This window comes from Ptychodera flava, chromosome 21, assembly GCF_041260155.1.
Source record: "Ptychodera flava strain L36383 chromosome 21, AS_Pfla_20210202, whole genome shotgun sequence".
Classification (NCBI taxonomy): Eukaryota; Metazoa; Hemichordata; class Enteropneusta; family Ptychoderidae; genus Ptychodera; species Ptychodera flava.
In genome coordinates, this window is record NC_091948.1 from 29,027,288 (window position 1) to 29,046,885 (window position 19,598).

Here is a 19,598-nt window from a genome sequence, read left to right on the forward strand (position 1 = left end):
CCTCAACTGCAGGCCTGACGGCCTGGCTATGTTTACATAAGGCGTCCACATTTTAGAAAATCGCTAAAAGTAGGCAGAAAGAAAGCCCCCATTACATGAAAACGCTAGGGGTCGATAGGGGTTGGATGACAGTTTGACACATTTCGTACCATTAAGAGTCGAATGATACTACATTGACCGGGTTGACCATATGACTTTCATCCAAAAACGTCCGGGGAAAAGTGAATACATTTGGTGTTTGACCAAACTTTACGAAGCATCAATTTTTCAATCAAAAAATTCACGCGTAGAACTAATGAAAATTCGTAAAAAAATACCACTGCCTTGTACATCAGGCACTAAGATGTCGTAGGCGTGAGAATGAGTTTATTAGAAAATACAGTGGCTCTTAAAATTAGTTTGAAAATTTAGCGTCTTTACCGCGGTATCGCTAGATGGCCGTCATTTTTGAAGCGAAGGCGAAGTGGTGGATTCTGGGATATCTTCCAGGGCGGCGTGACTGTCACTCTTGAAAAAGGAGAGCTTAGGTGGCCATAATCAGAGGAAAAAAACTGTTTCACTTTCGTACAATTCCCTTTAACCTATGCATTATAACCTATATTCACTAAAGGCTTTGGGTGAATACAGACAGATATTTTTACCAAGTGTAAGGATAATTAGAACACTATGAAAAACATTTAAAGAAACCAAAAAATGTCTTTTGAAGTGTATTTATACTTGTGGTGACTCCAAAAAACCAAGCAGAGAGTGTCTCCTAACCTGTGATTTAACCTGTGATAGGATTATCCTTACAGTTTTTCAATGAGGTACTTATACATACCATCAGTTATGTAACCAAGAAAGAAAGATGCAAGACAGACATGCAGACACTGGTAGGGTAACTCACTTGTCTTTGTGAATCCTTTGGTGATCTGGTATCCTGTGACTGTTGCCTTCTAATACCTCCTCCAGTGCTAGACTTTGGTCTATTTGTGTACTTGGAAGGACTACTACTGGTGGGAGTACTGTTATTAGTGGTGGTGTTTTGCTCTGGTGGTTGTGGGATACGTGGTAAAGAGGGAGTGCTACTACTTTTGCTGTAAGAGTGAAAATTGAACACCATGCCATGTCAACAAAAAAGCTACCACAAGAACAAACGCCGTGACCCTTTTTTTTCCTTCAGATTCTTGCATGCCAATGTGCATTTCCGGCTAAGCTCCAATTTTCAAGCTTGCAGATTTACTGCCCCTTGCAAAGTGCATAGATGTGACATGTATTTATAATTTAGGATTGAAAACAATTTGGAAAAATACTGGAATGCAGAATTTGTCAAAATGCACCAATATTTGGCAGGCAAAGCAAGCTCTTACATCATAATGCTGTATATCTAGCTACTTTTGAGAAAAATTTGATGAAATTTAGTACAACACTTTGTCGTGCATTAGGCAAACCCAGTGTCATTGCTGATACCGAATTGTGCAGCTAGAGTGCATTATATTTGGTGAAATTTAGCATTGGCAAATGGCAAGTGACAGAAATTTCATGGCTTTTCCACGTGTGAACTTATATCAAACATGTTGACGCTTATTTTGGTCTATCATGTTATTCCAACTTTTGGGTATTTTTGAAAAAAATGCATAGTGTGCTTTGGCATGAATAGCATGAAATGTGCAATTGAATTACAGCAATTGTGATTTTTGAGATTTTCCACAGAGTTTCATTCAAGCTAAAAAGAAACAAACTGGATACTTGGACAAAGATTATTGAGTAGTTGAAAAAAACCCCATTGTATCCTATGGCTGATGAAAATCTATATCACCTTACGCTGATGAACAAACACTTCCCTGTGTGTGCAAATAATGCATAACTTGCAACAACAATCACAACAGAAAAACTTTGTCAAACATTCCACAGGTGTCATTGAATGATGATGATGATAAGCCTCATGCATGCAAATGCCAGTAGCAAAGTCCCCCGACTCAGGAGATTTTGTTCCCTTTCATTCGTTACTATTACCAGGCATTTAGAAAACGATAGCCACACAACAGTGACATGTCAGTGATTTAGTGCAAGCAGGTACTTAGTGTGGTTGTGTTATTTCAAACTAAAACAAAATATACTACAGCAGAAATAGGTAGCACTCTCTACATCAAAACGTGTCCCAAAACCAACAAAACATGTCAGAATCAAGAAGAAAACCAACAGACAAGATTAGAACGACAAACATTAATATAAGACACTACCTCCTAGTACTGTTATCCAATGATTTGTTTAAGGGATGGCTCCTAGTACAGAAGTTTGGGGTTGACAGACATGATTATTGTTACATGAAAGGAGTTATTAATATGTACAGAGTTACTGAAGATGAGATGGATATAACTTTGTAAGACAAAACAATTGTACATACATGTAACATTTTTTGACCCAAAGACAGATGTAAAAGACATTTCATGAGTGATATACCACATGCACAGGTACAGTAAGTTATCCAGAAACTTGGTGAGCTTTTGTAGTGATTGAAAGGATTGTGTGCATGAAGTCAATATGCATTGCTAATATGGGGGGAGAAATTGTTTGTGTGCATTATTCATAGCACCTTATTCCACAAATGATGTGCAATTCATTATTGGCTGTGAGGTAAAAAAGGGAGAAAATGTGCTGTTGCCTTCAAAGCTTCATACTGCTGACTTGATCAAGTGAAGAAATTCAGTTTTTTAGTTGAATGTATTCGTGAGTTATATGAAATATACATGCAACTGTTTTAGTATTAGGTATTGTACATCCAATAACATGATGTTGAAATTCACCTTCACATATTATTTTTATAGTCTGCCTAAAATCAGTAATCATGATTTGCCACATGTTTCTGGTAACTCATGTAATGCTGGAATACCACGCATGATGACAAAAACAATCGACAAGATTTATATGTGAGTTCTGAACGTTGTTGGTAAAACAGTTTAGGAGATGTACTTCTAAGTGTAAACAACATCTGTGAATCTAGTAATTTTTTTCACATGTAAATGATTCATTCTGTGAAATACATTTGCATGTTCTATTCTGTATAAAATCATGATCTTCCTGACTAGATTTCACATATGCTGAAGACTTCAAATACTTATTAATAAAAGGTTAAGCCCACCAATAGTACATGTAAAGTGTTGTCTATTGATTTATTTATAATATTCTTTTCATCGAAAATTGCTATCATAATTGCTGTAGACATACTTTGGAAAGAAAAATACCATATATTAAAGTTATGCAAATAACATGTGAACGTTAAAAAACGGCATTAGTCATAAGATGAGTAATTGCAATAAAATGGCAATTTGTATGTCTATGGTCAATATTATTAGCTTGCATATTGAGTCAAATGTGTACTTTACCAAACATACATCAAAAGGTGGAGATATTATCCTTTGATAAGAGTCACATCCTACAAAGAAGTGTATTCATAAGATGTAAGGCATGAAATTTATCTTGAGGTACACAATATGGACTTACTTCTTGGATAATTTGCCACCGGCAGCACCAGGTCGTGTCACATTGTTAGTTCCTGTGTATTGTAAAAGAGGATGATTTTTATGCTTCTGGGCAGATTGTTACAAAGTCGGTTTTTATAGGATACTCTTTACTTAGGATACTCTTACTCTCAAGTAGAAAAATATTCAGAAGTTCCCAAAGAGAGATTTTCTCGAACATTTGAAGTTGTTGATTTTTCTCAAGAGGGAGCTGATTTCTTCAGTTATCATGTTTCTAAAGTTGATTGTGTTGAAACACCTGGCTGGAAACCCTGCAGGAGTCAACTCCTGTAAACTTCATGTACCGCTACTGTAAAACTCCTGTAAACTCTATAGGTACCAGGTTAGTAACTTCAAAGAATTGCTGATTACATAAAATGGTGTGAAATATTGTAATTTTTTCTTGACTATCTACTAGTCACTGTTGCATAACTGTTTTAGGCAAACCTACTGACATCTTGGAGGAAAGTATGGAGTCACTTACCACTTGAAAGTTTCTTTGTCACCTTTGGATATTTGTTAAATTTCACATAGTAATAAGATTCATACTCCTGAAATCAAAATATTCAAATCTCAGTCATAGGAGAAAGTCTTCAATGATAGTTAAACAATGAACTTCTTAATACACTTAGACCACTGTATCAAACAACAGTTTTAAACTTACGGTTGAAAGTTGCTGTAGTAAACCCTCTAAGGTTTTTGTAAATGCCATTTCATTAAATGCCAAAATTAATTTGAAAGATCATGAGAAAAGACATTTGCATTATCAAATCCTATTTGTAATTTAGCGATTACATCAAGGTAACTTCACATGAATTTCAATAACCACTATATTAGTCTTTCTGCTACATGTACATTCTTGCCTTCTTGCAAAATTGTGTTTAAAAATGGGGTTTAATGAGATGTGGTCCGAAGACTATAATAATAATAATATTTAATTCTAAAAAATGTACTTCACAAACGTCTCAGTGCACTGAACATGTGTTTAAAAGATATAGAAACAGCTAAAAACTCCAAAAGCTACAAGTAAAATTTAGTAAAAAGCTGGGTCTTCAAACAAGGTTTAAAAGATGTTACTAGCCAAAGTAATGATGCAAAATTTTATCACATCACTGTTAGACTAGCACCATCTGTCTATATACAGCTAGCAACTTTGTGCAAACTTAGCGCATTCTGTATATCATTCTACAACCAGTGCAAAGCCAAAGTTTTGTACAATTTGTTGTTTGAGTGCCTCACCATCCTAGCACCTTCACTTGAATCTAAGACAGATTTCAGTTGACTATCTGTTAATTATGACTGATAACAGAAATAGATTTAAAAAATTGAACATCAGACTTCAGAGTACAAATGTATACAGATGGCATTCAGAATGGAACTAATCTTTTCAAGATTATGAGTATGACTAGGTATTCGTTTTTAACTTTTCCATGAGGCCATTACAGTAAATCCTCATTTTGCCTTACTGAATTCTTGGTTTGTTGAGTGGGTGGGTGAGGCAATTTTACAGGAAACACTGTGTACATTGATTTCTACATTCCTTTAAAAAAGAATAAATACAGGCAAAATTTAATGAATTTGAGTGAAAAAGACAGGTAAATTCCATATGCATTGTTATCTGGGATCTTCAAGAGAAAAACTACAAATGTATGGAAATTAATGAGGGAAAAATATGGAAGCCAAAGACATGACCACTGTTAAGAAAGGCTATTATTTACGTCATATACACAAGACTTATGATTTGCTACGTCATGACTTGATGCTGGTATTTGATTAATTATAACTACAGTGATAACTATACTATCAATTGCAGATTTTCAGAGTACACAATCTCTATGACTGAAATGACTGTTTGTGTCAAATTTTAAAATAAGACTTTACAACTTTCATCAAAAGATTTACCTGTACAAATTTTTTGATTTCCTTTTGATAAATATTATTAAAGCAATTTTTAGAATTGCGCTTTGACAGACAAAGATTTGAACTGGGTTTTGCAGAGTGACCAAACTGCAGTAGATTTAGCATATCTCCAACACAGTGTAATGAAAGATCAGTTCTACAGCTTAATGGTGAATATTATGTATTCTGTAGTTCAAATAGATTTTATCACAAATAACGCCCGCTGCAGGTGGGTATTCACTGGAATTTGGTACAATTTATGACATATACATGTAGCATGAGTCGATAGGCGAATGTTACATGGAGTGAATTGTACAAAAATCAAATGCGTAAAATTTTAAAATAAGACTTTACAACTTTTATCAAAAGATTTACTTATACAAATTTATTGCTCTTTATATTTTATCAACTTGTGTGTCTCTGTGGTCTTGTTGGGGTATTCTGAGAGATTGAATGTTGGAAATTCAGTGCATTTTTATAAGGTGGGATTCTGTTGACAACACGCGCACAGTGGTGTATTCGGCAACGGTTGATGTCAAGTGAAGCAGACGACAAAAAGTAGACAGCGCAAGCAAGTATGGCAAAATGCCAAAAGTACAGTGAGGCATTTCTAAAACAAGGATTAAGGGTCCATAATTAAGTGTCCATTTTAGCACTGCTAAAATAGTATTTTAGAATCAGTGGAATGAGCTCTTATCCAATGAGAATGGCACATGATAGCATTACGTTGATATAGTGTATAATAACCGTACACTGTATGGAAAAATTGGGAGGTCACTAACGTGGTAGTCAGACTCAGAATAAATTGTCCCATAAGTTCAAGAAATGAAATTCCTTCGTTTAGATCAATACCACCTCCCCTCCCCTAAACGAAAGTTAAAAAGTACGAAATGTTGTCTGTCTGAGAGTACAATGTAGCATTTTGATATAACTTCTGAAGAATATGTATCTCCTGACCACATTACATCGTCCGATATCGATCAAATTTGAGCAATAACTATAGCATTAAACAAATGAGGTGGAAACACTTACTGCAAAATTTATTGGTACAAGTTTGCAGATTCTATTTTTATCCACGATATAAAGAGAACATGTGATCACTAAATAAAAGTGCGAAAGTGAAGTTAACTAATTGAATGGAGGTAAACCCTAACCCCCATCCCCCAGACGAACAAATTTGCTTTTTGAACTTCTCCGGCAATCTGAGACGGTCCCTAAGTGCGCAGGTAAATAAAACATTTGGGATTTTTTGGTAAATCCTTGGACCTTAAGCTATTAAAAAAGTCTGGTAAATCTAGAAATATTATTGCAAGTTTTAGCTTCCAGTTGCCATGGTAACAGAAGCTACAGGGATGGTAGTTGCCCAGTGTCCATTGTGTGTCTGTATGTATGTATGTATGTATGTATGTATGTATGTATGTATGTATGTATGTATTGTCTCGCATGTATGTGTGAGGCAGTACATGTATGTATGTATATTATTCTGTCTGTCCACTCAGTTTTCTCAGAAACTGGGGGACTAATCAGCTTGACACTTGGTGTATACATGTACTTTGGATCAAGGATGAAATTTCTTAGATGATCTTATATCATTGGTTCAAGCATGACTTGACAAACACATTATGCAAAGAATGCTGTAAATGATCATGACTATTATCAACACATGCATTATGAAGAGCCCCCCCCCCCCAAAAAAAAACACAACAAAAAAAAAAACAAACCAACCAAAAAACAAACACCTAGGCTCAGTTTTAACTATCTCGATCCAAAGGTTTTCTGAGCCAGGATTTGAAGCTTTAGAAGCAACACTTTAACAAACGTCAGGGTACATGTATATTGATGATGTGCTCTCTAATTAGCATTATTTTCTGAAATTTTGTGTGACACCTTCGTATTTGGCCATATATCTTCGTGCATGAACTGAAAAGTGTTGTTGTATGGAAAATTCATGTAAATGGCCTATTCTATTGATTTTGAGGGCACTCTGTTCGGTAACAAGCATGCAAATACAATGTACATGTATCATACCATACTTTGTAACATTTCTTACCTGTAAAACAGTTTCTAAATCAATATTATCACAGACTTCATATCGACTAAGTGTAATGCTAGCTTCTTTTTCTAAATTTGATGCAGATTCCCTGTAGCCTTCTTGATTTAAGTAGTGTAGTATTAGGAGTAACAGATTCTTTCTTCTTTGCTCTGTTCTCTGTTCTTCCTGTATTGGAAAAAAAATAAGCACCAAGTTTAGAGTTGCCATTTTGTTCTTGACATAAGTAGCAACTTTTTCCCTTGAAATTTACCTATATAGCAACTCAGCTGCTTTTACGGCTCACAGGTTGAGATTCTTATGAAAGATGTTAAATCCCTTAAAGTGACCATAACACGATATGTGATCACAAAAATTACTCTACTTCCACGTAATATGGCAAAATGTTAGTTCACACGACCATAACATGTAATGTTATGCATTCAAAATCATACTAGAACTGATAATAAAGAATTTATGGTTGTACCTTCAAGCAGCACCATGCATGTAGCTACAATTAATGTGGCATCAACATTGAATATGTACGTGTTGCAGAACCATGTGTATTCTGTATTTTTTAAATATGATTCTGAACAGAGCAGGTAGGTATACACTGTGTCAAAGAAAAGTGATGCAACTTACTAGTACAACTATTTTAATGGAGATATTGAATGAATCAGCATATTAAACTAAGAGATGAAACATATTGTGACATAAAGGAATTCAGTAAAGGTCTTGATGAAAATTCATTTGAGAATTTTCGATGTAACAACCATTTCATATCAGCCTACAGCTGTGCATGGATCAGTATAGTTTAAATTTTCATATAATATGTGGCAACACAGAGATAAAGAATGTGGACCCATGCAGTGTTTTACACTTGTCACTAATACTAACACAGAGTTTTTACGAGTAGGGAAAGGCGATGGTACAGTGAAATGAGTTTTATACGTGAATTCAATATTTTTTCGAGTGTCTAGGGTTTAATTGTCAGACTCATTAGAATGTTTATTGATTTTGTCATCACTACTGGCTCATAATTGCTGAAGGTGAAAGTAATGGAGGTACACAGAGCATATGATTAAAATTGGACAGACAGGTACTCTGACATTCATTAATTTGGTTCATTACAAATGTATCGCGGAACGTTTTGTACACATACCATTTACATACTCTGCCACAGGACAGTAGAAGCGAGAATAGACACGGACTTTTATTTAAGTTACGTATTTTGTTTGATGGAAAAAGAACTTTATATAACAAAATGGATAATTGTCGTGATCAGTGCCTTTAATGTAACTTAAACCGCAAATAGCCAACAAAACGTGGCCGTGATCACCACGAAAACAAAACACATTCATTTTCTAGAAGCCGTCAAATCACATGAAATTTTGTACGTGTCTGTACCCATTGACCGCTACCATGTCAACAGACAACAATCGATCGGCTGGGCCGATTTTATTCTGAGCTGTACTATGTCGTGTAAAAGAATTAATGAAATGACAGTGTATTTACCGCCTCTCTTGCTTGGTTCGAAGTCCTCAGCGTCGCATAACTAAGAGATTCCATGGCTCTTTTCGAGGCTAAAACACATTAAATCTTCCACAATGTGACAACATAGTGGCAGAGTACAACTGTTTCGCTGCTGGCTATTTTCAAAATGGCGACTTTTCACCAAAGCTTCGTCTACCCAGAAGTCAGTGTAATCTGTTTCCAAAAAGATCAAAAAAGACAATGTTTTTGAAAAAATAAAAACCAAAAAAAAAAAAAAAAATTACTGAAGACTTTTAGGGGGTAGAAATGGATTTGGTCATTTTTCCGAATTCGTACGTTGGTGATATGCAAATATTTTACAACCGGTGAATATATAATTTGTTTTTACCAAAACGAGGTTATTCAAATCGAGGCTGTAACAGCGCTCCGAAAGATTTTCACAATGGCGGAAGCGTCTGAGATGAAGGTGGGAAATTCATTTTTCACGCGTACATTTCACACGTTTTGCTCAGAATTTTAGCTACAGATATTACAATTGAATCTGTCAATTACCAGGGAACTTTTTAATGTCTTGCGGGGGAACCCTCATACCTGTATTACAGTTGTTCGTTTGAAAGTTACGCCATACGAACGATACGGTACGATTGTATCCCTTCGAAATCGCATGTATTTTTTCGAAATGCTTACCTAATAGGGAAATGAAATGCTCCTTGTCCATGTAACTGTACCTGTTAAACAACTATTAAGTATTAATGTACGATTTAAAAGTTCTGAACGATTTGTTCGTTGTTTCCTATGGTTTCATCATGAGGAAAATGCTGGTGTTGTATACTCTTCGTTTGTGTACTGCGAGGACCCTTTCCCGGAAAAAAGTATATTTGATGTTCAATCATGTGAGAATATTGTTTCAACGATGAGACTGGCAAAATACTAGGATCCGACGTCTTTTTATGCGGTGAATCAGTTTACAAGTATTTCACATTATAACCAAAGAAGTTTTCCATCGTTTCCTTTCGTGTGTCAACTGTCACCGATCAATATGGCCCTGGACCACCGTCAGCCGTGGTGTTTAATTTCAAATGACAAATGCATGTATACCACCTTCCGGGATCCCCACGACGCAATGCTTCTTACACGATGCGACATACAAACTGTTTTCATGTCTTTCTGGGCAATACTTTGCACTTAAGAAATACGATATCCCAAAATGTAATCGCGTGTTGCATATATATCATCATTTCAAGGAAAGTCTTCCTTACATTATCATAGTATAATCTTGAATACCTGGTTACCACTATTGTCTTCAGTTTTATGTGTCCTTTTGCATTGCTATCACGACCGTCCCGACATTGATGCGCGTTCCTTATTACATACATATCAAACATTTCGGTACCAACCGTGCTTTCAAAATTCAAGGCGTCTTATAACAACCCCTGGTTACACTGACTAAACAGCATTTCATTCCAACTAAGAGACTAAAGCTCTGTGAAGTTAATATTTCTATGATTTTTCGTACGGTCATTTCACCTTTTCAGTTTGGTGCTCAGTTATGCTTTTTTACAGAGTTCATAATATTTTGATATAAACTATAGGTTTTTCCTTTTTCAGCATATGATAATGAGTTTCCGGGTGGCAGAGCTTCAAGTACTGCTTGGATTTGCTGGGAAGAATAAGAGTGGCCGCAAACATGAACTTCAGGGAAGAGCGCTTCACTTGCTCAAACATGGATGTAGTACATCAGTGCAAATCAAAATAAAGGAATTGTACAGACGGAGATTTCCACGCAAAGTACATTTAGTACACCCAACAGCTCCACCACCTCCTCTCTCATCGACAAATTCACACTCACAGTATACTTCGAGCAGTTTGTCAAGTTTTGGACTGCCTTCATCAACACCTAGTCATGGAGTACCAAATTTGCTAAGTAGTAACACAGCAGTATCACATCAAAACGGACTGCCAATACATCCAGATGTTAAACTGAAACATTTACCATTTTTCGATGTTGTAGATGAATTAATTAAGCCAACAAGCTTGGGTGAGTCCTTAACTTTTATTGTAAACATATATTTTCTGTAACTTCCAACATTGTTTTATTATTATGTCTTTGTGGTGGCGGTGAGGTCATGGGCTATTGACATTGAAGTTAGTATTACAGTATCTGCATAATGATTGCCTAAATAGACTAACTGTACCAAACTAAGCAAGCAAAGGACCCGATTACTCTTATAGTGAATGTGCGCAATCAGTGCTTTGTTTGCATAGTTTGGTACAGTTACAGAGATTGCCACATCTGTTAGATATAACAGAAAAATTATTCTAATCATATTTTCTTTCCACAAGAATGAATATGGGCTGCACTACCTTTAATTGTCAATATTTATTGCTTTTCAGCTTCCTCATTATGCTCCACCATTTATTTCCACATGTAGAGCTTGAAGGGGTAATAGGGTAACATGAGCATTTTTTGTACACAAATTGCAAGTTTCTAATGTATCATACCGTCAACTTCAACAATAGTCAATAGTTCTAATATGTTGTTCTCCTGATTCGGTTTTAGCATATTATGTGCAAAGCTGATATCCTTAGATTCTTTCCTAAATCTTAACTTAACTGAGATGCTATACAATAGGTACAAATTTACGTTACATTTAGGGACCCTGTATCTCTAAAATTTTTAGACCTCTCTTTGTCGTCTTGGTTGTTATTGTCATTTCTTTGTTTAATTTGCAACCATGTGTCAAATAGCTGTGCTGCTAACAAGATTCACATATGTACACAAACAGACTTGTCATGAAAACCTGCACATCAAAGACAATTCTTACCAATCTGTAGGATGTCATTTCTGGTACATGGTCTACCACATCACATAGGATGTGTTGAAACAGGAAAGTAAATTGATGTTGGAAGATACGAACAACTACAGCACAAGTCATTGCTCATGAAAAATGAAATTACACTTTCTCATTCAATGTGTGGATTGCTAGGTCTCTAGTCCCTTGAAAAGCCTCAAAAAATTAAATTGACAGATACAACCATTGTGGACACCCAGGGATAGACAACTGTGACTGTCTCCAATAGCAAAACAATCCATCCTTCATGGTACTGTCAAACATCAACAGACAAAGTTTTTTGTGACATTGATAGGACATGGATGTACAGTACTGTAATGATTTTTTTGTGAATGATAAATTTTCACAAATTTCATGAGAACCTGACATCATAAGAATAAGTTGTCCTGAATGAAGTTTATTTTAACACAACATGTAACGGGAATCAACACTATCTACCCAATAGTAGAACATTGAAGACACAAATCGCTTATTTCATAATGATGATGCAGCCGAACCTAAATTAACAAAATCATTGTTAGCATAATTTCTGCTTTAATTAAAATGTTAGCTTGCTTGGTGAATTTACCTGTAGGACAAAGGTCATTACACAAGCACAAGTAGTTCTGCTCACGGATGCTACATATATAGTGTTAAGGTGGCCAAATTGATGCCATATACGTCCAAAATAATCTGCAAAATTGATTAAAAAAATTAAAATTCAATCTAAATTAACATGAATTACTTGCAGAAATCCACAGGGTATCCTTAGTTACATGTAAATATCACTAAGTACAGAATTTGTATATGTGCAATGATGCATTCAGGCTGATACTGAATAATATTGTGTATCATGATATCTTATACCAATCGTAATTGTCTGTGCGATTTTTTCAGGGTTTTCACAAAAAAATCATGTGTATGTCTTACCATGTTAGCCTCTTGTGAAACTACTGGTATCCTCTTAGTGCAAGCTCCTATTCTTGACAAAACAGGCATGTTAATGCAATAATTGAAAACCAAACCAGCATTCATTGAAACCCCATAGCCTAACTCATCTTCTTTAGTTGTCTGCCAGCATCGCACTGTCCTAACAAGAACAAGTGAAATTTATGATGTCGAATCTGTCAAAGGACTGTCATGATGAACTTGTGAATAGGACAGAGTTACTTCAAAATAACCTTTGTCTAGTCCAAAAAGTTGCATTTTTATTGTCTTTTTTAGTTATGAAGGGACTACAATTTACAATGATTTGTACAGGAAGCTATGGAATCAACTGCTCAGTGTGCATAAAAAAGGGAGCTCTTAGTCTGATTATACATGTACGTGTTGTAGAAAAGCAAACTCATGACAAAAACTGAATTTTCTAGAAGTGCTTGTGCCTAACAAAATTGCCAAAATTTGTCTTTGCAAAGATTTGTAGGTTAGGTTGACAGCATTTCTTAATGAATAAAGCTCACGATGCATGTCATAGTAGTGTTGCTTATGATAGTATTCAATTTTCTAGCTATTTTTTACGTCATGGTTTCCAGATGCAGAGTGTCGTTTAGTTCAGTCCTTCTGTAAGATTGATGGATAGTTGTCAAAATGCAGCAGTATTGTGGCAGACTGAACAGCTGCTGGTGGACTTCTTTTTTCAACCCTTTTCTTGCCGAGCGCCCTCGTCCATTATCCTGCCAAGTCAGTAGAAAACCGCCCCATAATATGTGCCTGCAAAAGATTGGCTCTCCTGCACGCTATCCTGCACGTTATCCTGCCAGGCATTTGGCAGAAACCGCCCATTTTCATTTTCAGGGTAGTTTTAGCTGTACTTATACGTGTTAGACTTCGATAATTTCTACATGCCCGTAGACAGGGGAAGGTGCTCAAGGGTTACTGCAGAAAAAAAATTGAGGTCACCAGCCTTGTTTGCCCCAGGGGGTGCATCATTTTATTGCCGTTTCATGCTTACTTTTTCGGAAATAAGCTCCTTCAGAATTGCGCACATCCGCTTGGCACAAACATCACCTCCCTCGTCTGTTAGTCTTAGACCCTGGGGGTCGTGCTATGGGGTGTGTCAGCACCGGCAAACCTGTCCTGTTTCCCCAGGGTAGGGTCAATTGAATACGTACCTTCAACGACTTGGCAGTGTAGCACAAAAACTACGTTTTTGCTGTTGTCCTAACGACATGGCTGAGCCATTGAGGCACAGCTTCTATGTAGTTTAGCCAGCTCGTTTGGGAGTTGGCGTTGGAGTGTTACCGTTCATTACCGACTTAATCGAGCGGTCCTCAGTCAGGTACGGGTTTGTACCGTCATGGCTTGGGCTGCAGCTAACCAGTGATAACCAGTCACTACACCCAAGTCGTCAGTCTCACTTTTGCGATGCATGGGTACAACGCAATATTCCATTGTTCTAGCCATCGACGTCTCCCCATGCCTGGTGGCCATTGTACAGCTAGCTGGTTTGCATAACAAAAGCAGCCCCTGCTCAGTACAGGTGGTATCCCCGTAGCATTGACCTCATGTCCCCTCTTGAATTCTCGGTACGCAAACAGTGTACATAGTAACCAAGTCGTCGGCAAGAGGATACGTTTGCCTGCAAACCAGAGCCAATACTTCGGACGATGGAATAAATAAAAAATCCAAAGCCACGTCCATTGAATGGCACAGCCAAGGCAGTGAAGGACGTTGCCTGGCTTGAACTTGCAGAGCTGAAGCCCAGCTTAATATGTCTGACACCAGTTTGTAATGGTATTTCTTAGTCGTTCATAATCGTTCCATCGAAGGAACAAGTTGAGCCGTCCCGTCAAAAATACGTTCTCATTTTCAGTGACGCACAACTGAATAAGTAACTTTCGTCTCGCACCATCGGCACCATCTGCCAAGTCGTTTTCAAGAGGTAGCCTTCTAGATTAGCATTGCCGAGTTGGTCAAGTTTGGCAGCAATCTCTATAGTGCCAGGCAGCCAAGTAAGTCCAACTCCGCCAGAAAACGTCACCATGCTATCCTGCCAAGTCCGCTAAAAAGCGGTAAAAAAAACCCAGCCCCCCTCGGGTGTGGGGGACTGGCGGACAGGTTTCTGCACCTTTCCCTGTCTATCGACTCCCTGTGAACCCATTTCGAGAGCAAACGCCGTTCCTCGCTCCAAACCTGTCCTCGAACGACCCCTAGCGTGAGCAAGTGTAGGCTACACGTAGTGCCGTCGACTAGGCAGGAAAGGGGGTACCGAAAAGTAGCCCGATTTCCACCGCCTTGGCAGGATAACGGCCGTGGCTGTTCAGATTCTGGCTACACCAAATTCCGAGCGGATTTTCACCGAGTTGGCAGGAAAAGGGTTAATATGTCGGACACCAGTTTATAATGGTATTGCCAGGTTGTTTATATCTGTTACATCAGAGGAACAAGTCAAACCGTCCCGTCAAAAATAGGTTCTCATTTTCAATCACTCACAACTAAATAAGTGACTTTCGTCTCGCACTATCTGCACCATCTGCCAAGTCGTTTTTAAGCGGTAGCCATTTAGATTTGCATTGCCGAGTTGGTCAAGCTCGGCAGCAATCTGTAATGTGCCAGGGAGCCAAGTACGTCCAACTCCGCCAGAAAACATCACCATGCATTCCTGCCAAGACCGCTAAAAAGTGGTAAAAAAACCCAGCCCCCCCCCGAGTGTGGGGGACTGGCGGACAGGTTTCTGCACCTTTCCCTGTCATTCGACTCCCTGCGAACCCATTTCAAGGGGGAAAGGCGTTCCTTGTCAGAAAACCTGTCCTCGGATGACCCCTACACGCGCAGGGGATAGCACAACGTAGTGCCTTTGACTTGGCAAAAAAACGGGGTACCGAAAACCGGCCCGATTTCCACCGAGTTGGCAGGAAAACGGCCATGTGTGCTTAGATTCTGGCTACACCGAATTGAGCGGATTTTCACTGACTTGGCAGGGAAAAGGTTAATATGCTAAAAAAATGTGTTACATACATGTAGTTGTATTTGAGACCACCTATTTACATTATCTATATCAGATTAAGAGAGCGCATTCATCTCTTGTCAGCTTCAAATTTTTTTAAAATGATGTTCCTCTTCAGTTCACCAGTGCTCCAAAATGGAAAGTTGAGGAAATGTAATTCAAGTTCTTTGTCAATCCATTGGTGGTCACTGGGTGCAATCATACAGTGGTGTCAGCTATTGATAGTGTCACTGTGGGACAGAATGTATTCATACATGTAGTGAAATGATCAAAATTTTTTTAGGTCTTTACAAAAGCACTCTTAGAAATATATCACTGGTATTGACTTTAGTTTTTTCCTATTTTGTCGTGTATCAACCATTTTTAATTTTGTGAAAATCATGCATTCACCTCAGTAGTACTTTATTAGTATGTAATAATTGGTTGGTGGAAGCAAGTTGATAGGAATATTAAGAATGACAGTTGATTCTGTTACTGTGGAGTTCCACAGGGCAGGTGTTTCCAATGAAGGTTGTGACTTACAAAGATGTATGTGTGAGAAGTTCTTGAGTGAGCTGGAAAATGTTCAATTTTGTCCGAGAATGGAAATGATTAAATATGGAGTAAGACGAAAACAACAAGCATACATGTACTGTTACATGATGAGGGGAAGTGGTGACAAGTAGTTACAGGGACACAGAATTTGAGATACAACAAACATGTTTTGCGGTTTCTTTTAAATAAAGTTACATATTGCAATTCTGCTGGCCAATTTACACAAACTTTTGACAGATTGTTTTACTGAATGTTCTTTTTTCCAGAAAAATATACTTGAAGGACAGCAGGGATTGAATGCTGTATAGTTATAGAGTAGGGGGTGAGGGAAGCATTGTATGCACATATTGAGAAGATGTCTCAGTAATGATTAATGTAAATTAACAAATATCGTCAAATTTCATCACTCCCCACGGATGCAGTCCGGCGGGGATTTATAGATTGGGTCCCGTCCGTCGGTCAGCAGCTGTTTCTCTGTCACCCCTGAGCCATTTTTTTTCAAACTGTGTGCAAGGATAAAGTACTGTGGCATATATATGCACGTCAATTTATTTTTTGATATGATCAAATATGGCTGCAGGGCGGCCATATTGGATCGTATATTTCCCAACATTCAACAAATTCGCCCCTCTCCCCTGTAATGAAGCTACCAAGCATGTAATTCAATCACCGTAATTCAAACACCATAATCCAGCAGGGACTGTGTCATCAGCGATGACTTGTTTACAGTATGTCAGTGGCCATATAAACAGGGATCATGAGTCATAAATTCTAAGAAGCATTTATGGAAGTGAAAGAGGATGTAATGAAGTATAATGGCTTTTTATCACGTCACTACATATTTTCCCCTGTACTGTGTTCAGCAACTAATACATTTTCCAACTTCATTCATGTAGAATTTTTAAATTTGTTTTCTTTGCAGTTCCTAGGGGTAGTTCAAAATTCCAAGAGACATACTTTGTTTTCCACCTCAGTCCTTTACAAGTTTCAAAGATCACAGGAGCAAGGGATGTAAGGCATTCAGCAAGAGTAGAATTCCCAGTACAGGTGCAAATCAGGTTTGTAAAACACTGTGCATATAATTCTTACAGCAAATGTACGAATGTCAAGAATCATGAACTGAGTCCATGAAAACCGGGGTATGAGGGGTACTCTTGATATTTTTATATGGGGGTGTGCCGCCAAAGTTAGCAACATCTACTTATGTAAATTCGAAAAATGTGACCCGTTGTTAGGGATTTGCTCGACAAATTTGGAGAATTTTCACCTTTATTCTGTTGCATGTGAAGGTTTTACTTTATAAGCAAGGGACATTTACTTTGTTAGCGACCTTGTAGGTTTTTTTCGGAAGAAAAATCGACCCATTTTTAGGGATTTTTTCATGAAAAAGTGACCCATTTGGGCAGCACATACCCGTATGGGAGTATTCCTGATGAAAACACTTATGAAGTGAAACAGTAAATATGAAATGTTTATTTTGTAGGAGCATTGGCCCGTTATTATTTACACACAGAAAAGTCATACCAGTAAACAAAACTGATAAAGTGCCACCACCTGCTGTTGTGTATGGCCTATCAATATAAAAAAGACACTTCACACTCTTGTTACAACAACATATTGTTTGCGTGAATAAGAAGTGTGCTGAATCATCATGTCTGGCATAAGTTTTGTTGACATACCCAGTTCAAGTGCATCTGATAATATGGATCTTCTCAAAATGGTGAAGGTTAGAGCCAAATTTATCACAAAAAAAGAGAATTACATGATTGTGTGAAGTTTTCCTGAGAGTTGTTTTGATCAGAGGACAGCTGACTTAGGTAAATCATGACAGTATACCAATACTAAAACAGGCCTCTTAACCAGCACAGAAGAGCACATGTTGATGTAATATGATAGCAATAACCCCCTTCGCAAGCGGATATACACATGATTCTGATGCAGTATGCTCCATGTAGCACTCTCCGAGGGGCTTGTGCTGTGTGTTGCACATCCACCCAAATTTTGTATATACCTACCTACGCCTGTCTGTGACCAGAGTTATTGCCTAATTGTAAGGGTTTCAGAGTAGACCAATCCCCCCTATGCAATTAAACTGTCAGCTTATAAACGAATTCCATAACTTTTCTAGGTGATATGGAACATGAAAACAGGAAAATTGAGCAAACAGGTGAAACTTACAGTATAATTTTAACAATATGATAATTGTATCAAAATTAGATTTTTTGATTTACATCTCTTCTATGTCTCATAAATTGTCTTCACATTTTTGTATATGCTATGAGCTCCAATTAGTCATAAAAAATTATCAAAGAGTGTTATTTCCCATTTCTTATTCAGGTTTTGCCTGGCAGAAACCAGCTGTGAACAGGATGACCATTTTCCACCAAGTCTGTGTGTCAAAGTCAATGGTAAAATGTGTCCCTTACCTGTAAGTACCAAAAGTTATGAAACTGTCTGAAACAAGATATGCTTCAGTTTTCTTTACAGCTGTTCTTCCTGTGAAGTTTATTCTGGGCACACCTACACAGATTTCTACACAGCAATTGTAGTCATGTTATTCTTGTACAAGCATCAGCCACTGCTAAAGAAACTGAAATTTCCATATTCAAAGCCTGGCACAAAGAACTGGTTTACTGGATTCCAGTCCGCATTCACTTCTCTGTTATTGTCATCATAAGTTATACAGAGTAGACATATGTGAATAGATTCTCTTTGTATCAATCTTTCCATGTTTTCTAATTGTCTGGTAACATTTTGACCTGTCAAATACCGATACCTTCTTGTTGAATTTCAGGGTTTTTTACCTCAAACAAAGTCGGGGCAGGAACCTAAAAGACCGAGTCGACCTGTCAGTGTCACAGCACTGACAAGGCTGTCACCAACAGTGCCAAATCATGTGTATGTTTCTTGGGCGTCGGAATATGGCAGGGTATGTGAAACCTCCTGTCGACATCACTAATGCCATTCAGACTTCCAAGTTATCGCTATTATTCGTTGCAAATAACGTTGTTTCAGTAGATGCATCCTGTAGGCGGCTGCATTTGTAACTTTTATAACCTCATCAGAAATGGACAGAAAACTAACTTTTTCGAAATAGTAAGTTGTCATTGTGGATAACTGTAAGCTGTCATTCTTCAGTTGACCAAGATAATTGTCTTACTGTTGACATTGACTTCTACTTTAAAAAATTTCAAAGAATCATGACTGTTGTTACAACTCACTGGCAATACTACATCTTTTTCAGGGTTATGCAATAGCAGTTAGACTCGTCAAACAGCTGTCAGCAGATTGTTTGTTACAAAGATTACGAAGCAAAGGCATCCGCAATGCTGACCATTCAAGAGCAATGAGTAAGTTGATATTGT

The 19,598-nt window shown here is 37.5% G+C and overlaps 2 protein-coding genes across 7 annotated transcripts in view; one reads left to right on the forward strand and one right to left on the reverse strand.

Moving 5' to 3' along the window:
* LOC139121942 (katanin p60 ATPase-containing subunit A-like 2) overlaps window positions 1–9,117 on the reverse strand; it is a 28,938-nt gene extending 19,821 nt beyond the window's left edge. For 2 of the 4 annotated variants that reach the window (XM_070687277.1, XM_070687276.1), the window contains exons 1-6: window positions 8,944–9,117; window positions 7,450–7,617; window positions 3,985–4,051; window positions 3,484–3,535; window positions 2,223–2,264; window positions 887–1,076 (exon numbers count right to left, since the gene is read on the reverse strand). In XM_070687277.1, coding sequence (XP_070543378.1) covers window positions 887–1,076; window positions 2,223–2,264; window positions 3,484–3,535; window positions 3,985–4,051; window positions 7,450–7,617; window positions 8,944–8,997 — 573 coding nt within the window. In that variant the 5' untranslated portion in view covers window positions 8,998–9,117. The remainder of the gene's footprint in view (window positions 1–886; window positions 1,077–2,222; window positions 2,265–3,483; window positions 3,536–3,984; window positions 4,052–7,449; window positions 7,618–8,943) is intronic. The other 2 variants (XM_070687279.1, XM_070687278.1) reach the window with 1 other exon arrangement.
* Window positions 9,118–9,314: 197 nt separating this feature from the next.
* Window positions 9,315–19,598, forward strand: part of LOC139121941 (E3 SUMO-protein ligase PIAS1-like) — a 37,049-nt gene continuing 26,765 nt past the window's right edge. For 2 of the 3 annotated variants that reach the window (XR_011549370.1, XM_070687275.1), the window contains exons 1-6: window positions 9,324–9,388; window positions 10,531–10,960; window positions 17,156–17,291; window positions 18,571–18,661; window positions 19,028–19,162; window positions 19,478–19,583. Coding sequence is in view for 2 of the 3 variants with exons in the window: in XM_070687275.1 (XP_070543376.1) it covers window positions 9,365–9,388; window positions 10,531–10,960; window positions 17,156–17,291; window positions 18,571–18,661; window positions 19,028–19,162; window positions 19,478–19,583 (922 nt within the window). In the remaining variant the exon portion in view is untranslated. Of the gene's footprint in view, window positions 9,389–10,530; window positions 10,961–17,155; window positions 17,292–18,570; window positions 18,662–19,027; window positions 19,163–19,477; window positions 19,584–19,598 lie in introns of all 3 variants that reach the window. The other variant, XM_070687273.1, reaches the window with a different exon arrangement.